General features: G+C 39.4%; 1 protein-coding gene across 1 annotated transcript in view; it reads right to left on the bottom strand.

Annotated features, from left to right (window-relative positions):
* The window catches only part of myo3b (myosin IIIB), a 75,402-nt gene that overhangs the window by 37,044 nt on the left and 17,175 nt on the right, over positions 1-21,183 (bottom strand). The window contains exons 10-24 of the mRNA XM_055032313.1: positions 20,267-20,332; positions 17,571-17,726; positions 14,237-14,321; positions 14,037-14,153; positions 12,646-12,750; positions 11,913-11,996; positions 11,600-11,802; positions 11,427-11,525; positions 10,619-10,733; positions 10,402-10,528; positions 9,179-9,389; positions 8,263-8,410; positions 6,234-6,387; positions 5,846-5,934; positions 4,564-4,693 (exon numbers count right to left, since the gene is read on the bottom strand). Of these exons, the coding sequence (XP_054888288.1) occupies positions 4,564-4,693; positions 5,846-5,934; positions 6,234-6,387; positions 8,263-8,410; positions 9,179-9,389; positions 10,402-10,528; positions 10,619-10,733; positions 11,427-11,525; positions 11,600-11,802; positions 11,913-11,996; positions 12,646-12,750; positions 14,037-14,153; positions 14,237-14,321; positions 17,571-17,726; positions 20,267-20,332 (1,889 nt within the window). The remainder of the gene's footprint in view (positions 1-4,563; positions 4,694-5,845; positions 5,935-6,233; positions 6,388-8,262; positions 8,411-9,178; positions 9,390-10,401; positions 10,529-10,618; positions 10,734-11,426; positions 11,526-11,599; positions 11,803-11,912; positions 11,997-12,645; positions 12,751-14,036; positions 14,154-14,236; positions 14,322-17,570; positions 17,727-20,266; positions 20,333-21,183) is intronic.

The raw sequence follows: 21,183 nt of genomic DNA, 5'->3' as shown, positions 1-21,183 counted from the left end.
AGGATTATAAATAGAGTCTAAAAATATATGACGGGATGGAAATTTGAGCTGCTCCTTGCTCATTATGAATGAATGTTTGCGAGAGGGACTTGTCTTTGAGGACATCAGGTTTCTACAACCTAAAGCGGCCCTTCAGCACAATCAGTCCTCCCCAAAGCCCCCCGAAAAGAGAAGAAGAAAAAAGTATGATCTTTAAGAACAGGGGCTGTTAAAACTGTGTCGGGTACATTACCAACACACAGGCAGGGAGGGCCCTGCTCCAATTAGCCCAGAGTAAAGCTGGATGGATTAATTGGAGTGGGTCTTGTGCAAATGAAGTGCGCTCTCTCCTCTCCCCATTAGTGCTGCTGGGCCAGATCATCTGAGCACATTTGTCATGATGAATTAGCGGCAGCGAGTGGAACGGGCTCGTGGAGTGTCACTGCGCTTTCACGCCTCTCACTTCCATGACACCATCAAGAGGAGATGAAGGGGGCTGCGCCGCGAAGAGAGACACTGTGACAGTTGTACCTAAGCCTCGCAAATGGACACTCGCCGCTTTCTTCACTTATTCCTCGGCGGGTCGCGTTAATTCATTCTTCTGGAGGATTTTGTACCCCCCCTCCCTTTCAGACTACATGATTAGAGTATGGGTTAATAGTCAGTATCCTCAAAGATTTACGTCTCTTGAGACATGAAACCATGGGAACACCTGTGATGTCCGGCCCTGAAAGGAGACACTCTCATTTAGATACAGTGAGGGAACTTGTCTAATGATGTGGATCATAATTATTCAAACGGAGAGACGGACAAGAAAGGGAAGTTTTGTTCTTTGACATTGAGAAAAAAGAAAAAGAAAAAAAAAAAGATCAGCTTCATGTGTTTTTAAGTTTCTGCCAGAGACAGTTCTCACTTTTATTCCTTTTCTCAAATGATGAAAATAAATGAAAGCGAAAAGAAGTTTTGAAATGAGGGATTAAAAATTAAAAAAGGAGAGCAGGTGAGGGGAATACTCTCCATCGGGTCGCTTAGTGGCGAGAAACAGGTGGACAAGCATCCCTGCTGTTCGTTTCGGCTTCACGCATGTTGCTCTTGGCGCTGACTTCCAGGACAAATGAAGAGAGTGGCAGAGGGGCGAATGGGGAGGGGGCAAAAAGAGAGAAAAAAGAAAACCCTTCCCTGGCATCTGTGCGTTCACTTTGAAAATTAAGCCCAGCAAGAATCCTGTAGGAGAAAAGAAAAAGCTCAAGCTGGCAGTTGTATTGGGGCTCTATTGACAAGAATAGTCAATGTGACTGGGATTAAAAAGCAATCCTGCGTTCAATATGACACCTCCCTACATGCTTTTATGAGTGTCAGTGAGCGCCTTGTACTTCTGAAGCTGTGGATCGAGCTGTCGACACGGGGGACAATCAAAGTTGTAAGAGCGAGCAGCCGTACCGAGCTGAGTGAGCAGAGGCTTGCTGGATATCTCCGGCGCTTTTCCCGCTCTCGTTTTCAAAACAGATGATCTCAAAACTCAACTCAGCAACCAAGCAAATTAGATTAAAAGACCCATAACCCTTCCCGCCCCTCCGCAACCACCACCGTTCATGCCTGTGGATGGCTTCAGGGGGCTGCTGATTTAAATGCCATCCAGTACTGTCAAAGCAGATCAATCATAAGAAAAGCATGGTGTAATTGGCTTTTAGTGGCACAACACAGCGTTTCTCAAAGCATGTTGCGCCATGTGACTTCAGAGAGGAGGCTCCTTGCTACTGATGTGCAGGGTCGCCGTAAATCCCTCTGCTGACTCAAAACATTTTCCAAATACCACTATTTGGAAAGAGGAATAATAAAAGTATTGCTCAGTGAGTGTCTTTCTTGGTAGAAGTCTGGAGGAAGATCTGTCTATTGGGATGAAAATAGGCCTCTGCTGGGGAGAGAACAAAGAGCCAAACGTGTCACATGTGGAGCCGGGAGAAGCCTGTCAGGACGATCTCCTTTTACACGAAGGCACACAGAGGATGGAAGAGCTGTGGCCTGACAGGAAAATGTGGAGAAAAAAAAACTAAGTTTAAATGTTTGACACAGATGTGAGCCTTAAACTTTAAACCTTGAAAAGTTACATGAGAACATTGTTGTTAAGAAAAAAAGCATCAAAGTGTGAGAAATTATTCAAGTGATTAAAATTATTACGTGATTATCAAGTGTCACATCCTAAAAGCATGTTTGTTGCAAGCAGTGACATTTTTCTGTCCCCTAATCAATGGACTGTGTTGGTTGATGAGGCGCATCACCCTAACCATGTCATGCCATTAACCTACCATTGTAGGATGCCCAGGAAGTGTGCATTACAGCTCAGTTGTTTGGGCCACTTTTACAAAGGAAACAGAGAAAAATCTTGCACCGAACTGCACCAACTCTTGCATTATCTGAGGTAAACACAAGGGATACTGCTGTTTAGGATTGCAAATGTGCTGTAATTTCTGTAAAGTCTCCCCCTGCACTACGCCACAAAATATTCACCATTCACAAATTGTGGGGAGGCGCAGTCATTCCTACTTTACGAGGACAAAAAGAGCACATCAATAGTAATAATAAATGCAGTCACACTTTACATCACAACATTTTTTGTGCTGGAACAAAGGACTGGCGGTGTTGAGGTGGAGTGTGTACAATCAGCAGGCCCAGGCAGCCCTGAGGCAACACACACGCTCTCTAACGCGCACGCGCGCACATACACACACACACACACACATACACACACACAACCACTGAAGGCGGCCCAGGCCCTGGTAGGCCTGACTTAGCTGCGCCAATTCAAACACTCTGATCCCCCTCCCTCAGTCTGGAAAAGACCCTGGCTCTCAGGAATTTGTCCATGCAAATACATCCCATTTCCTCTGACAAAACACCACCACATGTCCAGGCCTCAAGGACCCGCTTTCTCTGGGGGCTCAAGTGGCCTCGCTATTCACAGCCTGGGAGATTTTTACTTTCTGGGGCTTTCCTGCCTCCCTGCTGCTCACCGAGCACAAACATTACACCAGGACTATCAAATTTTCAAAGTGGCCATGTAAGAGAGACCGAGAAAAACATGCATGTATTAGGATTGAGAAAATACAAAGTAAGGGAATATGAGCTGGCAATTCGTCCTTCAGGTACGTATGTGCGTTCTTGGACTTCCTTGGACAGATATTTCAACCTCAGTTGGAGAGGCTGCAGATCTACGAGGGTGTCCCCTAGTGGTGATATTGTGAAGAGCCCCAGAGACTCAAACCACCCTGGTGTAAAACCTGATTTCCATCAGATCCTCTCAGATAACGGTAATTTCACAGATAACAGTGAATCTATAACATGGAGGGGAGATGCAAATTAAATCCCTCCAAAAATTCTACCCTGAAGAATAGATTTCTAATTTTCTTATGCTGTGCTGTATCTCACTTTGAACAGAGCTCCATCTTTTCCAGACTGATAAGACAGACCAGCTTTTATCTTCAGAGATGATCTGTACTTTCAAAAACGGCAGTAAGGCGACCAGACCTCCAGCTCTCGACAAACAGACTAACTGCTCACACTGGGCTTTGTTTAAGCCTTTTAGCAAGTTAAAAATGCACATAAACAATTTATTTCTATGATAAATCCGCACATTAACGTGGTTCTTTCCTCTGAATGGCAGGGCATACAAAACCATAGAGCAATAAGAGAATAAAGAAGCTTTTAGATGTAAGAGACTCCTACTGTAAACATTACAGCACATCTTAGCTTCTATTCAGTGCCGCTGTTTACTGAAAAGATGTGTCCAATGCATTTGTTTTTATGGCGTGCACTTCAGAGAAGTGCACGCCATCCTGTTAATTGCAGGAGGAAATAGCCGAAGGCTCCCTTGTGCACAAGCTGCAATAGAAGTTTACAGACGTCACAAATTTCCACTGCTTGGGAGTCTTTTGTGAATCGAAGCTCCCTCTTAATGTAGCTGCGAGCGAAAGCAGGCCTTTACAGCCCCCCCCCTCCCTAAAATAGGACGTGGATCACATAATGTGGCTTAGCTGAAATAAAGGAGAGGGAATCTGATAATTTAAGACATCTATTAGCATTTCAGCTAAGTCAAGTGACCAGGAGGCCTCGGCGCCAGCTAAGTTACTCCACCTTCATTTAAAAAACAGAAAAAAGGTGGGACGAGTTGCTTTTGTGTTCTCTAAATACTGTTTCCTCATCCCCCGGGTATTTAGAAACCTTATCATAAAATATCCCTCCGCACCCACAATTTGCAGATAGCATTCAGCAGTGGGGAACCAAGAGGGAAAGCTTAGTGAAAATAAAAACAGAGCGCTGCGCAGAGAGCTGAGCCTCTCAAGAGATAATGGAGTGTGCAGATTTATCCAAGAATGGCGCGCAGAGGCTTGAAGTGGAGGAGGACCAGTGGATGGATGGGAGCCGCGTCTTTAAGAAACCCACTTACCTGAACGTTTATAGAAGCAGCACTTAGACAGTCTCACAATCACACAAACTGCCTGTCTCAAAAGTTTCCGTTTCTAAGGCGAGGATGAGAACAATGTTACCTGAGACTTGTTAAATTGGCATAATTTTCATTTGTCGTACCTGTTTTAGTCAGAGGGCTGGAAAACAGCTGCTGAAGAAGTTTATTCTCCGATGTTCTCAACACCAAAACAATATCTGCAGGAAGAGTGTCCCGGTTCTTTTCCAGAAATCCATTTACGTTGTACATCACCTGTCGAGCAGAACGCAAGAAATACAAATAAAAGCCTTAAGTATTAGGGAACCAAGCAATTTTCTTTTAGCAATGCACTATATTCTGTGTCAAAATGAATAAATAGAATATTTACAAAATACTACCACAGTTTGATAGTATAAACATGTGACATTTCTTAAACAAAAACCTACAGCAAAATCATTCAAAACAATTTTAAGTTTATAATTGAATAAAAAACAATTAGTCTATACATCTTGAACCTCATTGGAACTAATGGTTTACTTTCCTGAAAGTTGCTGGGTGTTTTCAAGAACCCTTTAAAGAACTTAATGGGTAAAACTTCCCCAGAACATACCAGTTACTTTTTTGGGACTTACATGTTGCCGATTGTACATGTTGCTGAACTTAAGGAGTGCTTTACAGAACTTGATGTGTGATTTAGTCCATAACTATGAACGTTCCAGGAAAGCACCCAATAAGTTCCTGGAAGTTAATCTCATAGCAGTATGTACTGTATGAACAACCAATCAAGAAGACGCAGTCAAGTGATGCAGTCAAAAACAATCAGACCATAGTTCTCATCAAAGTGAGATCTTTATTTGTACCATCTAAAAGCTGGTTTAGTCCAAGCTAAACATATGAAGATGAGAGCTTTAAGCTTAACATAACACCTCTGTGTTCATAACTCTTATTTTGAAGTGAAATAGAAAGCGTTTATTGAGTTAATGTAAGGTCTGTGATGTAATCAGACAATAAAATCTCTCATCAGACAGGCTGACAGTGCTTGGTGTCAGCTGCTAAAGGTCTACAAGTATAAAGCTCAGGCTTATTTCACAGTAACTACTCACACCATGGAGTGTTTGCTTGTTTATACCATAATTACAAATTTGCTTAAATCCAGATTGCAATCAATCAATCAACTTTATTTCTATAGCATATTTCAAAAGCCACTAGGATAGCCAAAGTTCTGTATATTAAAAACATACTAACACGTCATCTCATTCTCATGAGCCCAGTATGATCTGAGTGCATCATTTCAAATCATTGCTGCAGAAAATGCAGGTATCCAATTGAGACTGAGTGAGAATCTGTGTGTGCATTATTAAATTTATGCTCCAAAATCTAGCAAACAAGATTGTCAGGTGTTAAATGCAAACAGACATGCAATACCTTTCCAGCATAATGCTGTATTCCGAAGCAAAGGTCCATGCATTTAGGAATCCAAAAATATTTGCAACGCAGATTGTCTTCAAATTTATCTGTGAGCAAGACATAATAAGATAATAAAACGGGGTGTTAAAAGGCTTTGCATGCATAAAGAGCTGCAGCTACAGTGTTGTGAAAAAGCATTTTCCTCCCTACAGGTTTCATCTGTCTGCTTTTTTGTCACACTTGTGTTTCAGATCATCAAACAAATCTTTATCATCAGATGAAGATAAACCAAATAAATTCAAAAAGCTTTTATTACAAACTAAAAGCTATCCAAACTAACCTGACGCTGTGTGAAAAACTTATGCAGTACCTCTGTAAATGGGGCACCGGTTATTTGCTGTCTTACCCACAAGGGTCTGATCGGTGGCCTGGGGGAAGCGACTCTCCTCATCCAGTAAGGATAAAAGCCCCATTGGCTTCTGCAGGAACATGTCCAGAATGGGCCTGTTGTCCTCATACTCCACCAGGCTGGCATCCACTCCCTCGCTCTGGTATTCCATCTAATTAGGATCAGAAAATATAGAATAAGCCAGTTAGTGGTTTTTCTAAATGACCCAATTAAACAATCTGGGGTAAATAGGATTTGTGGATGTGCGTACGTGCAAGGGGCAGAAAAGAGCTCATAATCAACTAAACCAAAGAGCTGCAGCTGGCTGTGTGATGAAGTTTGCAGCATAATAGAATGAATGCATAATAAAGAAGTGCTCCAAACTAACAAATAGAGCCACTTACTTATTCATAATTTATTTCAATGTGCAAATAACCCGCAGTGATATCTTATTATGGCATCTATTTAACTTCAGATCAAAACGTTCCTTTAAATATATATTTTACCAATAAAGTAGAACCAATGGATCTAAACCCTCTTCATGTTTAAGTCATCATCTTGGAATAATCAGTTTGAGCACAGCAGCACTGAAGACATGCACACCAAATAAAGATCCCTCTTGTACAGAACATTAGCCCCACAACTCAGCAGAAACTTTTTCACAAGCTTAAGACCCAATTTTCAATGATCACAGCGTCATTTAAAGCAGAATATGCAGCTTTTGATGTGAAATTATTCACACCCTATCCACTTTTCCATATTTTCTTATGTCAAAACCACAAACTTCAGTGCAATTTTGTGGGACACCCAGAGCTGTGCAGAATTGTGAAATGGAAACGAAATAACAGCATAATGAAAAGCAAGAAACAGCAGACATGTCTGAGATGAGTCTGTAAAGACATTTAAAGGAAGATGACAAAACCTATCAATATGGCTGTCTACCTAAAATTATAAGCTGGCTAAAGAGAGAATTAATCTGAGAAGCAGCAAAGAGGCCAAACTGCTTGTGCAGAGGAGCTGCAGAGATTCATGGTTCAGGCGGACTACTAGTTATTCTGTCAACAGAGTAAGTACAGTAATGCATTCCACTAATGTAGCCTATAGTGAAAAAAATGAACAAATGACCACAGCATCTTCAAAACACGAACAATTGTGGTAGCAGCATCATGCTGTGGGGATTTCTTTTGTCAGATGAAACAGAGAAGTTGGTCAGAGTTGACGGGAAGTTCTGGAAGAAAACCTGTAGGAGCTTCATCTTCCAGGGCAACAAACCTTAAACATCCAGATAAAGATACAATATAATGGCTGAGAGACACGTGGCAGGACTTTAAAATTCATCCTCACAGTTACACACCTTCCAATTTGAGCAAGTTTGTTTATTTGGACAAGAAGGTAAAAGAAATGTAGCCATTGGACATGCAAAGCTGGTAGAAACTTACCCCAACTGCACCATTCATGGTTCAGGTCTTTATATTTGCCTGATTTGTTAAGTTTTTCTCATAAACACAGGTTGAATCAAAATATCCAAAAGTTGGGGTGGGGTACGGATATTTTTACAAACACTGGAGCATTTTAATCGTGCTGCTATAGATAAATCCTAATGACTGAGCAGAGCAGAGGACAAGAGACTGAAAGCAGTGAATTATATCCTGTGGTTTGTGCTTTAGTTCGGCATTTGTCAATAAGCAAAACAACAACTTCCACTTTGCCTTGGAGAAACAATGTTAACTTAAAGGCGTTATATTAAAAGGCTTCTTGATTAACGACTATTCATTTCCATCAAGCAAAACAAAAACTAAACACACTTCAAAGCAAACAGGTTATTAAGTCAATTAAGAGTAATTTTGTAGAGCACAAGTGTATTATGCTAACAAATAAGCAAGATGTCATGTTGAAAACAAACAAATAGATAAATACAAGTAGTTATTTTCAAAAGCTGTATTTTGTTTAAATGGCTCGTCATTCGCAGCAGATTTGAAGAGAATCTTGAGCTAAAGTGAGTTTGCAAAGTGTCAGTGTTTGCAAAGTTATCTGCAGAAAAACTCACCTGTTCAAGGGCGAATATGTGCTGGTTGAAATAAAACTGGATCTGCTCATTTGCAATGTTGATGCACAATTGTTCAAACGAGTTCTTCTTGAAGTTTTCGAATCCAAAGATGTCCAGGATTCCCACATTCATCCAGCTCTCTGCAGCACTTCAAAGGAGAAAAGGGGGACAAACAAACTTATTCTTCTGTGTTGGAGGAAGCAGCAAATCCCCCAGCAGCCGTAATAATTGATAAAACTTTAATGATAATCCAACTTCAACCCATATACAGAGTCGGATCTGGATGAAATCACAAACATCGGGTGTTATAAAAGCTCAAAGACTGATTTTGTTTCAGTCTCACACCTCAGAGTGTTTTCAGTGTCTGCACAAACAAAACAATTTTATAGCACAGTCGAAGAATTAACATGTTTTTATGTGATATTTTTACATGATATCCATGCTCCTGCTTCTTAGTCAGTCGTTCCCCACATGAAGTAAAGGTCACCTTAAAAGCCTGCTCTGCCCAGCTATTAAAGGCAATAAGGAATCAGAAACGATGAACTGAATTTAGACAGGAACTCCGGCTTCTCCTCATTTCTGCGAGACGACTCTTTGACACTCAATGCTCATATTTATAAAGAAATTCTTTTGGATCAATGAAAAGCCTCTTTGGAGTCTCTCTGAAGTCTTTTTAATCATCTGAACATTATTTTCTCCGCACGCAACTCTGTATCAAAAATTTATTAAAACTTCTTTTTTTTTTTTCTTTTGCTTTTCTTTTGCTTGTCTTGTGCCCATTGATATTCTCCTCTGCATCTTTGCATCCTCCTCTGCAGACAGAGGTCATTAGGGCTTTGCAGAGGTTCTGCGCCGGCGTCCGAGACGATCAACAAAGGCAGAATTGACATCTTCACAGATCTACGCGCACTCTCACCAGATCTTCATGTCGGGCTGCAGCAACGAGTTGATGCGGTTGACGATCCAGCTGAAGAGGCGTCCGTACAACGCCTTGGACATGGCGTCTCGGACGTCGGCCGCTTTGTCCACGGTGTTGGTGCGGATGATGGTCTCGCCTCTCGTCACCACGCACTGAGAGGTCAGTGCTTCCTGGAGCTCCTCGGAGCCGATGCTGAGAAGAGACGCAGCTGAAAGCAAAGGAAATTTGAACAATGGTTTTCACAATCTGAGATTTGTCTTTTAAATAAAACACATAATGCCATTCAGAAAACACATGGCATTTTATTATGAAATAATGCCATTCAGAAAGGCTAGGCTTTGCTTCAGGAGGGTCATCATAAACTGAAAGTCTTTTAAATATCACCTCCATATACATTCTGTTTCGGTAATAAATGTTTCAGACTTGATCAATACTGGGGAAAAGCCAATAATGCAACATATCACAATACATAATCCTAATCTGATCTAATACATTAAGAGATAAAGTAAAAGCACTAATAAATGCACCAGTAATTAATAAGGTTTTTGCTAAACTGTTGTTTTTTTGTTTCCTGTTTTAATTTTTCTTTTCTTTTGTTTTTTATATTTTTGTTCTGAAGGAGAAACATGTTTTGTTCATTATTTTGTTTATATAGAAAGAGAAGAGATTCAAAAGCTTAAAAAGTTCTTCTGTCTTCCACAGAATATGGAAAATCAATATAATGAGAGATATTTTTTATTCTGTCATCGCTTTATTAGGTCTGATAGCTGTTTGTTTTATTTTCTGCAAGCAGAACGTTTAGATCAGGAAACACTTTTTTTCTGTTAGTCTGAAATTAATGCCCAAAAGTAGATGCCATAAGACCTCTAAAACACATTTTCTTTGTTAATAAAACTTTATCCATTTTATAGTAACAAGTTAAGACTTCTCAGTTTAGTCAATTTTATGTCGAAGGAGCGAAGAAATAAATAATCACAATAGTCCATAATTTTGATGGAACCTATAGATTTGTGAAATGTTTCAACTTTCAACTGTGTTGTTATTCTGTTTTCCACAATATAGTTGAATTTTTTTTGCTTTTTGTATTACGTGTTGCTCCAGTGGGCCATCACACATTTTAGCAAGAAAGTGCTAAACAGTCATTTCTCTAAACAAGTTTCAAATAGTTTCGTTGAAAACAGGCGATCACTGTTACAGAGAGCCGAGCTGCTGCGTCTCACCGTTCTCCAGGGCCTCTGAGTTTGGCACGTCACTCTTATCTGTGTGGTGATGAGACGCGATGGCAGTAAACTCAATATTGCCCGTGTTCAGAATGCCTGACAGAATCCTGTAGACAGAGTTCACCTCCTGTGAAAAGAAAAGCACAAAAGAAAGCCCAATTGTGGCACTTAAAGAAAAAGCAAGTTTGAGTGTTTAAGTTCAACTTCTTCAAAGTACTTCTTCAGTGAAGCCGATATTTCTGAAACACTCCTGAATTGCATCAAACTGCTCCTTGTACTGTTTCCTCGAGACAATGTCCTGCATCACTTTGCTCTGCTGACTGTCAATGTACCTGCAGAGAAAGAGATTAAGGGAGGAGATGTCAAGTTTCAACACAAGGAAAGTTGCGTATGTCAGAGTTTGATGATGTTGTCAAAAAGAGAAACGATACAGTGCAAAAAGAAAAACAAATCTAAAAACAGGCATCAAGACTTTACAGGTTTCTTCTCTTTTTGTTTTTTATTTTCCTCTCGAAATTATTTACATTGTTATTTACAATGTAAATAACATGAGTAAATACAAGAAATGTATAGTGACAACAGCTAACAATTCATATACACATTTAATAGTGGAAGTGCCAAAGATAATAGTAAAAGAAAGAAAAAAGTCTAAAAAAATGTGCATTATTCATGACTGATCTCATCATTTCCATATTTAGCAATAGCAATATGCATTTTCCTAATATTATGCAGCCTTCATCAGTATTTAAATGGCACATTTAATAAGGACAATAGTTAGCAACTCTACTTGGTCCAAGTTGAGTAAAAGCCCAATTCTTAAGTAAAATGTGCTTTATTATCTAAAACATTTTGGTGTGACAGAAGAGAAAAAAACTGAAAAATCTTAAAGGGAGTTAGCACCTAATGTTTTACAGCATTCTACTTTAAAGCCAGGTTTGGAAAAAAGTTCACACACTTGTGATTTTATTTTTAAGAAACATGGCAGGGCCAGGCATAAATTCAGCACATAAAACTGTAGCACAAACCGGGGAGGCGTCCTGTCTGGCAGCCTGTAGGTCTTCAGTTTGGACTGGTGGTAAAGCCCGGCGTACATGTAGTAAAATATATGAAAGTTCTTCTCGCCGCTGAATAAAGAACAAACATTTGTTAGAAGCACAACACAAATTTAAATATGCAGCAAATTAAAGGTTTCACTCACACTGCTTGCTTGATGACGCGCGATTTCTCCAGCAGATATTCAGAGATCTTTGCTCCGATGACGGCTCCGGCTGGTGTGAACTTCATCTCCAGGTATTTACCAAACCTGCTGGAGTTGTCATTGATAGCTGTGCAGGCGTTTCCGAAGGCTTCGACCAGAGGGTTGACCTGCAGGATCTTCTCCCGCAGAGTCCGGTTGTTTGCCTAAGAGAAGCATCAAGCGCACGTGATGCATTCTCAGTTTTGCATGAACGAATAACAGACTGCTTGGTAAACACTGTTCAATGAGAAATATTGATAATGTGAGAAAATACCTTTCCTAAGAAGGTAAGATGCTGAACAATCAAATGAGCACTTTCCGTCTTCCCTGCTCCACTTTCACCACTAATGATGATGCACTAAAAGAACAGTGAAAACACATTGTCAACCAATGTACAACGAAGACATTTTTTATGGTTTAACAGGTAACTATCAAGACTACAGTCCACACCACCAACGTAGGCCAGCTGCTTTTAAATATGTTGTAGAAAATCATCAAGGTTTAAACTTTGCAAGAGGACACAGAAAGGGAAAAAATACACAATGGGGAAGATAAAAGTCTTGTTGGAGGAAAAAACAGCTTTTTTGTTATTATCTAGAGAGACATATTTAACTATTTTACAATATAATCCTCCCTTAAAAAGAAAAACAAACATAAAAATCAACTGGGCACACATATCGTTCACCCAGACATAAACCTGTACACATATTTTGTTTTTAAACTCCACTGAAGTTTATTTACAAACCATCTTCACAGGGAAACACTTTTGTGTAACTGTTTTTTTTTTTTTTCCTTCATCCATACCGCTTCACCCACCCCCCTCCTGCAATGGCACGGCGCCCCCCTCGGGGTCTCACCCCACACTTTGGGAACCACTGGCTTAGTGTGTTTCTTTTACAATATCATAGCATACTGAAAAAAGAACATGCATAGTCGGAAATGGTCATTTCAGTCCGACAGGATAAACTTAAAAATGTATATCAATATGTAAAATTCTTCCAGAGGACCTGGTCTTTGCAGAAAGACACCATTCCTTGGTACGCTGCATCTGCTGTGGCAAAGATGTGTGGAGGGTTGTCACCTCTCTTTACGCCATGATACAGCTTAGAAAACTAAGGAAGAAAAAAGAAAGAGTTTATAAGAAGGTGCAGATCATATACATACAATTTTCAGAAAGTCTGCATTTTTGCATATATGTACAAAAAACCATTTTGTGGTTTTTATCCCAGTTTGGGCCAGACATGACAGATCAACTCCCCTGACAGCAGGGCAGATTGTAGAAAATAGTTTCAAATTACTAGTCAAATTGTGTTTCCATCGTTTCCATAGTACAATATTTGTGAGATCATTAAATGTGTAGATCCTGATTTATTTATCTTTATCTTTATATATATATATTTTTTTGTGAGAGCAGATCATTTCAAGTTTGTTATCAGTAATAAGAGTTTCAGGCTTAAAACAAAACAAAAAAAGTCTGTTCTGAATGAATGGTATTTAAAAATGGTGTAAATGTCAACTTTTTAGGTAACACTTTGACGGGTTGTGAATAAGGTTGTCATGACCCCGTCATAAACATAATATAACACCTGTCATGAGTCATGAGTCATAAATATTTATGACAGCTGTCATAAAGTGTCATTTGGTAAATCACAACACTTAACACAAAGCTGACATTATTCAAAATGTTATGGCAACTTGACATCAACCAAGAAATCATGATCTGATATAAATTTGTTATTAAAGTAACACTGATTAAACTTTAGCTTTAATAACATAAAGCTAAGGTTTAATCAGTAATACTTTTATAACAGAATTTCTTGTTTATGTTTATGACGGTGTCATGACCGTCTTATTCACAACCCGTCAAATAGAGTGTTACCACTTTTTCTGTATTATGACAAAATATGTGAAGATGAGCATAAAATAAACTTAGTCAGTGCAAGGACAATAGGAGGGGATAAAAGAGATTTTAGGTTGTAAATGTCAGGTCAGATTATAATGAATATTATATTTATTTGAGACAAAATATAATATATTAATAATAACTTGTTTATATTAAAGCTGTGAAACGTCAAATGTCTAAGTGGAGAAATATGAACATGTATTAATAATTCAAACCACTCTGAACTAAAGTAAGGGCAAGCATTTGTTATGAACTGGAAAAAGTTTAATCACTATAATCGACACACGATACGTTATAAACATCTGATCAGAGAGAGACGCCTCCTTTTCCAATCTTGAAGGTTTTGTATGTAAGGTACAAAACCTTCAACACTCCAAATTCACAAAATGGTGAAAATGTGAAATGATCAGCTCATAGTATTGTTTTGGTTTTTTACCAGTTCGATTCAAACGTTTAGCACTGGGAACAAGTGAAAATGTTTTTTTTTCCACCAACCTGAGGAGAATAGATGCTGAGATTCTGAAAAGGATTGAGAGCGATGAGGATGTCGCCAACATAAGTGTAGACATGAAGCTCATCGTACCGCTTCTGGAGACGACTGATTATTATCTCCTTTAAAAAGAAAAACAATAGTCAAGCAGAAGTAGAAATAAAAGTGATCAGAATTGATTAATCCCAGTTTAACGCAACTTTACCTCATCTAGAAATTCCAGATTTACCAGATCATCATCAGGGCAGCTTTCAATTATCAGGGTTTTACGAGTATTAATCCGCTTGTGCCTGTTTGAAATAAAGGGCATAATATATGTTACAAGCTGCAACAGGACACCAAAAGTAGCCTGATGGCTGAATTTGAGCCCCAGTCACATCGAAGGGCTGAGTAAAGCTCTGTAAAGCTCCCCCAGGGGACTCATCTCCCAGTAAAACCAGCTGTGATTGCTCTTCATCTGTGTTTTGGCCTATTACTCTTCAACAAGTCCCATGAGGCCAGAGGTCAACATGCAGCCAGCTGGCTCCATGAAAACCTCCAGGGACAACAGTGAATGTGAGAAAGCGTGAAACAGAGGTGTGGCTCAGATTCCACACCCCTGCAGGAACTGCAATCTAATAGCAATCAACCTTTTCCATTAAATTCATAAGATAGAGGTGTTTTATGATGTCAACAGACTCCCAGAGAGAAACAAGGAAACCAACAATGAATCCATCACACTGATGAATCTGTGCAGCTGCAGCCTCACATGATTTATTTTCACACAGTAGATCATTTGTTTCTGGATAACAAGCCAATAAGCCGAAGTGTTGTGGGGAAGAAGCTGTCTGATGATTTCATGTTCATAACTTTCTGTTCCTGCCCCAGTCAGACGCACAGAGCGGCTGACAAAGTTACACTGTTCTTAAAAACAAGTCATAACCTAAATAGGGACTTCTTTCATTAATTTTTAAAGCTCTATTTGCAAGTCTTTATGTGACTCTGTTGTCTTTTTTTACCCTGGTTTCAGAAAGAAAGAAAGATAGAAAGACAGAAAGACAGAAGGAAAGAAAAAAATTGTTTAAAAAAAATCACTTTCAATATAAATTATAAAATGAAGGCAATAGAAATGCATACCAAAAGAATTTAATTTGATTAATTTAATTAAGAACCAAAAGCCACCTGCAGTGAGTCATAATAACAAGACAGAAAAAAAAGAAACTTGTGAACAATGAAACTAACAAAGGTGTTATAATCAAAGTAACATAAAAAATGGTACAGGTTATTTCAAACATAGACATTGAAAGTTGTAAATTCACTAAATAATTCAAATCCAAATAGTTAGAAAAAGCAAATCAAATCCTATTTGGTCTGTAATCAGTTACTGTTCCACTAAAATATTTTCAGTTTGTTCATCAAACAGAAGGCAGTATATGCTTCATTCCTCACTATCTGCAGAATCATTTGGTATAACACTAATGCAGATGGATATACAGCCTTCAGAATCGTCTGATTGATCAGAGGTCTACTTATCCTCAACAGAACAGCCAAAATGATAACAGGCTACAAGACTTTATTCCTGAAGAACAAGCGTCTTTTAAAAGCATCTAGATTTTGGGTACATATTTAGATAAGGTATATGAAAGCTAATTAAAACATCTCTGCTCATCAAAACACAACAGTCTGACTGCTGTGTTCAATTTGTTTGTGGCGTCTTTGTTAACCACCACTTGTGAAAATAATGGCAACAGTCCCAATGCTGGGAGCACCAGGACTGATGTTCTGAAGTTAAATTTAGAGCTCACAAACCAACCTTTAGATTCCGATTTATTATTTCCAAAACCCAGTGCAGCTGGTAGTTGGATTTAATGACTCTGCAGAATTAAATTCAGTTTTCATGCATGAACAAGTCCTGGTGTCTTTGCAGTCTAATTTTCGTTTTTCTTTTTTGGAAGTCATTAGCAGGTGTATTCAACACATTTTAGACAAAACAAGGCATCATGAGGGCTAACCATCTGTTTTTCTTTTAGTTTAACTAGTTCAGATGTCATTGTAAGATGTCTGGATGTTGATTTTGTCAAAATCCTGAATGTAAAAAGCTGTACTTGATAGAACCATAAATTTGAACTTTGGTCTGAATTAAAACATTTCTACAAAGACGAGTGTTTTTGCAAATGACATCTGTTGCTGTCAACGGGTTGTAAGGAATATTTTTTCACATACAGGATCAGATTGGTTTGAATACCTTTTGTTTCTTGGTAAGTTATAACTTTATAGCTACTTCTCTGTATTTACTCTTTCTTTGTCTGATATCACGTCATTTTAATAATCATAAACAAGTATGTAAGATTAAAAAAGAAGCCAAAACAGAGAAAACCTAAAACGTTTTCATAGCACAGCAGTAGATTGTGAGTTATAAAATTAAATTCTGAAGGAACACATAAAAATCACAACATATCCTGTGATATTCAGTTCACTAGCTGTATATATATATTCTATTACAATAAATAATCAATCATAAGAGTGAAGATATTCTAGCTCCGGGTTAGTAAATGTTTCCTCCTCTGCCTTCGTCTTAATTTTTCAGCGTCAATGCAGCAGAAAAAGCAGCATCGGGGAAATACTCTTGACATGTGCGCCCTAAGAAGTGACTCCTTGTCCTCGTGTCCCGTTGGAGGACTTGAGACCTCCAGTGTCTGACTCTCTCCCGCTTTGAAGTAAACCACGCTATTCCACCTACGGCAGCTACTTTTAAGTTCCCCACGTCTTTCTTATTCTTATCTGCTTCATTGTTCGACGATCAGTGGCATGGGAGACTAAACCGGGCGAGCCCAGTTCTCGCCCTACCAGCTCCTAATCCCATTATCCACTTTCACTGTGGACAGGAATTCGGGATCAGGCTCAGGCACCAACTCTGCATGCTCTCGGGAGTAAACAGAGCTGGCAAGGCATCAGGACTCTCAGTCAAGGGCAGCTTCAGCAAACTCTTTTATAATGAAGATTAAGCACTGCCAGAGTCAGTACTCCTCCAGTAAAATGGTGACAGTTTGCGCTGTCATTTACTGCCCTGTGAGTCTCTCAGCGAAGCTTTAACCTCATGAAATCTCTTCCCTTCATATGTGAATTCTGCAGGCCAGCGGATCAATAACTAGCTCACTAGCTATTGTTGCAAAATCCTACTTTGTTTGAAGCTGATATTTATTCCTCCAATCAGGGGCTTCATTGAGTGGACAAGACAAATAGTTGAACATAGATTTAACTGAATTGGTTTTATTAATTTCAAGTAATTCATCACAATCGCTGTTTTGGAATTAGTCACACTCTTTGAGTTTATCTTTAATGACAAATTGTTATGTCTCATCTCCATGCGCCTGAACATAACAAGATGAGAGGTTGCCCCCTACTGGTCAGACTTGATTACAGCACGCAATTGATCCCCCCTGCATCTGAAATCGAGAACTCAACACCCAACAAGGGAAGTGTAGATTTGTCACCATTTCTTGTGCACAGACACTTTAGGAAATTGTTTAAAAAAAAAAAAAAAAAAAAAAAAGCCTTACCTTGTTCTGGTTCTACACCCGATTTCTTGCTGCTCTCTGATAAGATCTGCTAACTGCTGGCTGAGAGCCACATCCTTGCCATGGACCTGCTTGATGAAGGGATGCTCCAGCAGATGGGTCACAGATGGACGGGCCTCAAAGTCCTTTATCAAACACCTTAGAAACAGAGAAAAAAAAACACAGTTATTAGGAAACTAAGGAATTATTTAGGTGTTTATAAATCTTTAGCAGAATCACCTGAACATTGTTGAAACTGAAAGAAGTCTGAAACAAGTCTGAGTTTCCCTCAGATCAGCAGACAGATTGTTCAAACTGTTTGCCAGAGACTGGAGACACAGAGCTTTTTAATATCTGCCTTTGCCCACACCTTTCTCAGACTGTTGCATACACAAGTTCTCCCCTTTAAGCTTTAAGATCAACTCAACAACAGCTCAATGGTTCCCCTGAACGTTCATGATAATTAACATTCATTGTGGTGAGCAAATCCTTGATTACGCATTGATTAGTTGAGTTAATCTAAAGGTGTTTTTTTTAGACCACCTTTAGATTTAGAGGGATGGTATTGTGTATTTTAAAGACACATTGTGCCATTTATAGCTCAATCTAGTAACTGTTAAACTCAACTGTTATAAAAATGACATATGTATCAAACATGACATAAAAGAAATTTGACTTTTCCGTATGATGCCTTAAAAATGGTCTGTCTCTTTGAGAAGCCCCTGCTCCTTCTGACACTCCACCGTCGTCACAACAATGCCTTTCCAATAGGTCATTTATAACCACCAATCGGATCGCTGCACTGTGAAATAGTTTGTATTTCACAATGCATAAAACCACCAGGGGTTTTTCTAATTACTGCTAATGTCAGTGGAGCTGAGTGAAGAAGGCATGGAGGGGCAGAAACTGGGCAGGAGACTCTGAGGAGGAGCTTTGTGAGAGCAAGCGTTTAGGCACCCTCAGTGGTTGGGAGATTCAAGGATTCCTCAGATATGCTTGAAAGAATCAAAGCAATGAGAATAAGATTATATCATGATGTAAAGCTCAAAAATGACATTTTACCTAATACCCCCACCACCCCTTTAAGAAAACACCACTGGTTGTTAAGCTGAAGCTAAAACTCACCAGTCAAGTTGCTTTCAGCTAATCGCAGCAGAAATTCTGTTTCTTTTATCAGTTTGCTCAGCTCTGAAAGCTAATTCCATGAATTCATTAGTGTCAGGGCATTAAGCAGAGGTTGTTGCTATTAGCCAGGCTGTGCTGCCAGGATGCTGAGCGGAAGGCCACTTTGTCAACCAAGTCAGCTCTTTGGCTGCCCAAGTGGAGACACCGATGATGGATTTATTATCCAGAATCCCTCCTCTCATTTCCCAAGCTGCCCCCTGAACACACTTTCTCCCTCACACATGCACTCACTCACTCATTCACACACATATGCATGCAGGCCTACAAAGGTTGCAGAGGCTTCACAAGCAGCCTGCAAAGACTGATAACATTGTCCAGCCTCTCTGCATTCATCCTACAAAGTGTATAGCTTTGTCTAAGGAGATTAATGATTAGCCATTATACAAATTACAAACCTGCAAATAAAAAGTATCAATTAAACCCTCTGTAACTGCACTGCAAAAATGTAAAAACCGAGTGGTCACTAATTTATGCATGAAGGAGAAACGAGACAAAGATCAAGCATTAACTGAAAAGCAAACAAGTCCTCAAAACTCATGGTTAGCTCTTTGTTACATGCAAACATACTGTCAGGTAAAAATCTCGCCTGTACAAAGTCAGCAAATTGAATTTTATTTTCTCATTACGGCTCAGGCGAACAGTGCTCTCCGAGTCACATATTAAGGTTGTATATTCCAGGCATTCGCTACGTGCCAAGCCTGACATTATTAGCTTTGCACAGCGGAGCAAATGATAAGTTATCCGGGCCTCAGATTGAACAGATAACTCAGGTAAATCTCTTTGTTCCTCTATGGCAGATTTACACCGATGAAAGTCAACAAAAGAGAAGAAAAGAGAAGGAGAGAGGGTTGGGATAATCTGGTGATAAAATACCAGATTCAGGTCCTTCTCTGTTTGCATATGCATTCCTGCCAGGTCTTACAGAATAACACTCGTTAATATTTTTAGTGAAATAGTTTTTTTGTTTAACTTTACTACAGAAAAACAAGGATAAACAAACTGTAACTGTAACAAACTGTATTTATTTTCATGATTAATTGTAGCTCAACCCTAGCGGTGATAATGAGAGCAGAATGATATTAATTTTCTATAATACTGAAGGTGTTTTTTCTTCCTCACTCTAGCGCGCTGAATTTGTGGCGTCTTGTTATCGTTTGTCACCCAATTCTGGTACCCAGCTCACTTTATCACTATCTTCAGCATCTTTCATGACAAATACAAAAATGCACCACTTTTCTGCACCACTTGGCGGTTATCTCAGTTTCCTTCTGCTTGCTTTGTTTTTTTTTTCTAGCTTCTGAATTAATTTATTGATTTCAGTCATGGAAATGAAAAAATATATATATTGTGAGCTGTATGCTAAATATACTTCTTTATTCATTTATTGGTGTGAAAACCTGCTTGATAGGGAGATTCTATTGGTGATGGAAAAGGGAACTAAAACCTTGTCCTCCTTTAAAACATGTAGACCTACAGAAAACATTTAAGTTCACTTCAACTTTCATGAGACTTACTGGCTGATGAAATGGCTGAAACTTCTGCACCACTGGTCAGGATTTCGAAGTGTGGGCGAGGGATTTCTGCAACAAAAATTACAACAACGATATGAAGAACAGACTTTAGATTGCAACCTAGATCAGGCCTGTAGAAAGAGGCCCAAAAGATATTCTTTGGGTCCTTTTGTCACCCAAAAATATTTTTTTTCACGTTTTCAGATTTGACAAACTATGTTTGGCAGACGATGTGTGACCATCAGAGGGTTTCTGCTCTGAGCAGCGCAGGCTGGTCTGCGTCCACGTCTGTGGCAGCCGCAGAAAAAGTGACAAATGACAACTGTTCATCTTCGGGCCTGGCAGGGAGCATCTGCCACGGAGAGCTGAAAGTTATGGGAGATAGTTATACCTCTGTCAGCAGCATTTACGGAGGCCATCTGTAATGATGCTAACACATTTCAAGTACGTGGGATGACAGGCAGTTGTGCTGCAAGAGGAGCCAAGGCTGGACGGAGCCTGGGTACAGTCATCTTCACAGCGAGCTGTCAAACCCGACAGCTGGAGGCTGAGCCGTTTGTCACTGTCAGGTAAACAGTGAAACATCTGAACAATCACTTGGTACTGCGCTAATTAGTTCCCGACACTCACATGAAACACTGCAGTGTTTGGAGGAAAACACAGGTTCAAAAGTCGGTAGTTAGGGCGGTGCAGTTTGAACAGCAATGGTCTGAATTAATTTTTTTTTTTTTTTGAGGATACAAAGAAGGGATGTAAGGGTGCAAAATCTGTCATTTTGCACAGCGTTCACTTAGACAAGTCTTTCTTAAGAATTCAGGCAGGCAATCCTTTGCAAAGTGCAGATCAAAGCCGGAAACTGACTGTCTCAATGCAACCTCAATATGAGCCTGGAGAAATATTCTTGCCTTGATCTTCTGCTA

The sequence above is a fragment of the Poeciliopsis prolifica genome, unplaced genomic scaffold (genome assembly GCF_027474105.1).
Source record: "Poeciliopsis prolifica strain line A6 unplaced genomic scaffold, Auburn_PproV2 SCAFFOLD007, whole genome shotgun sequence".
In the NCBI taxonomy this organism is placed as follows: domain Eukaryota; kingdom Metazoa; phylum Chordata; class Actinopteri; order Cyprinodontiformes; family Poeciliidae; genus Poeciliopsis; species Poeciliopsis prolifica.
Note: the sequence above shows the minus strand (reverse complement) of the source record. Positions and strands in the feature narration are given on the sequence as shown.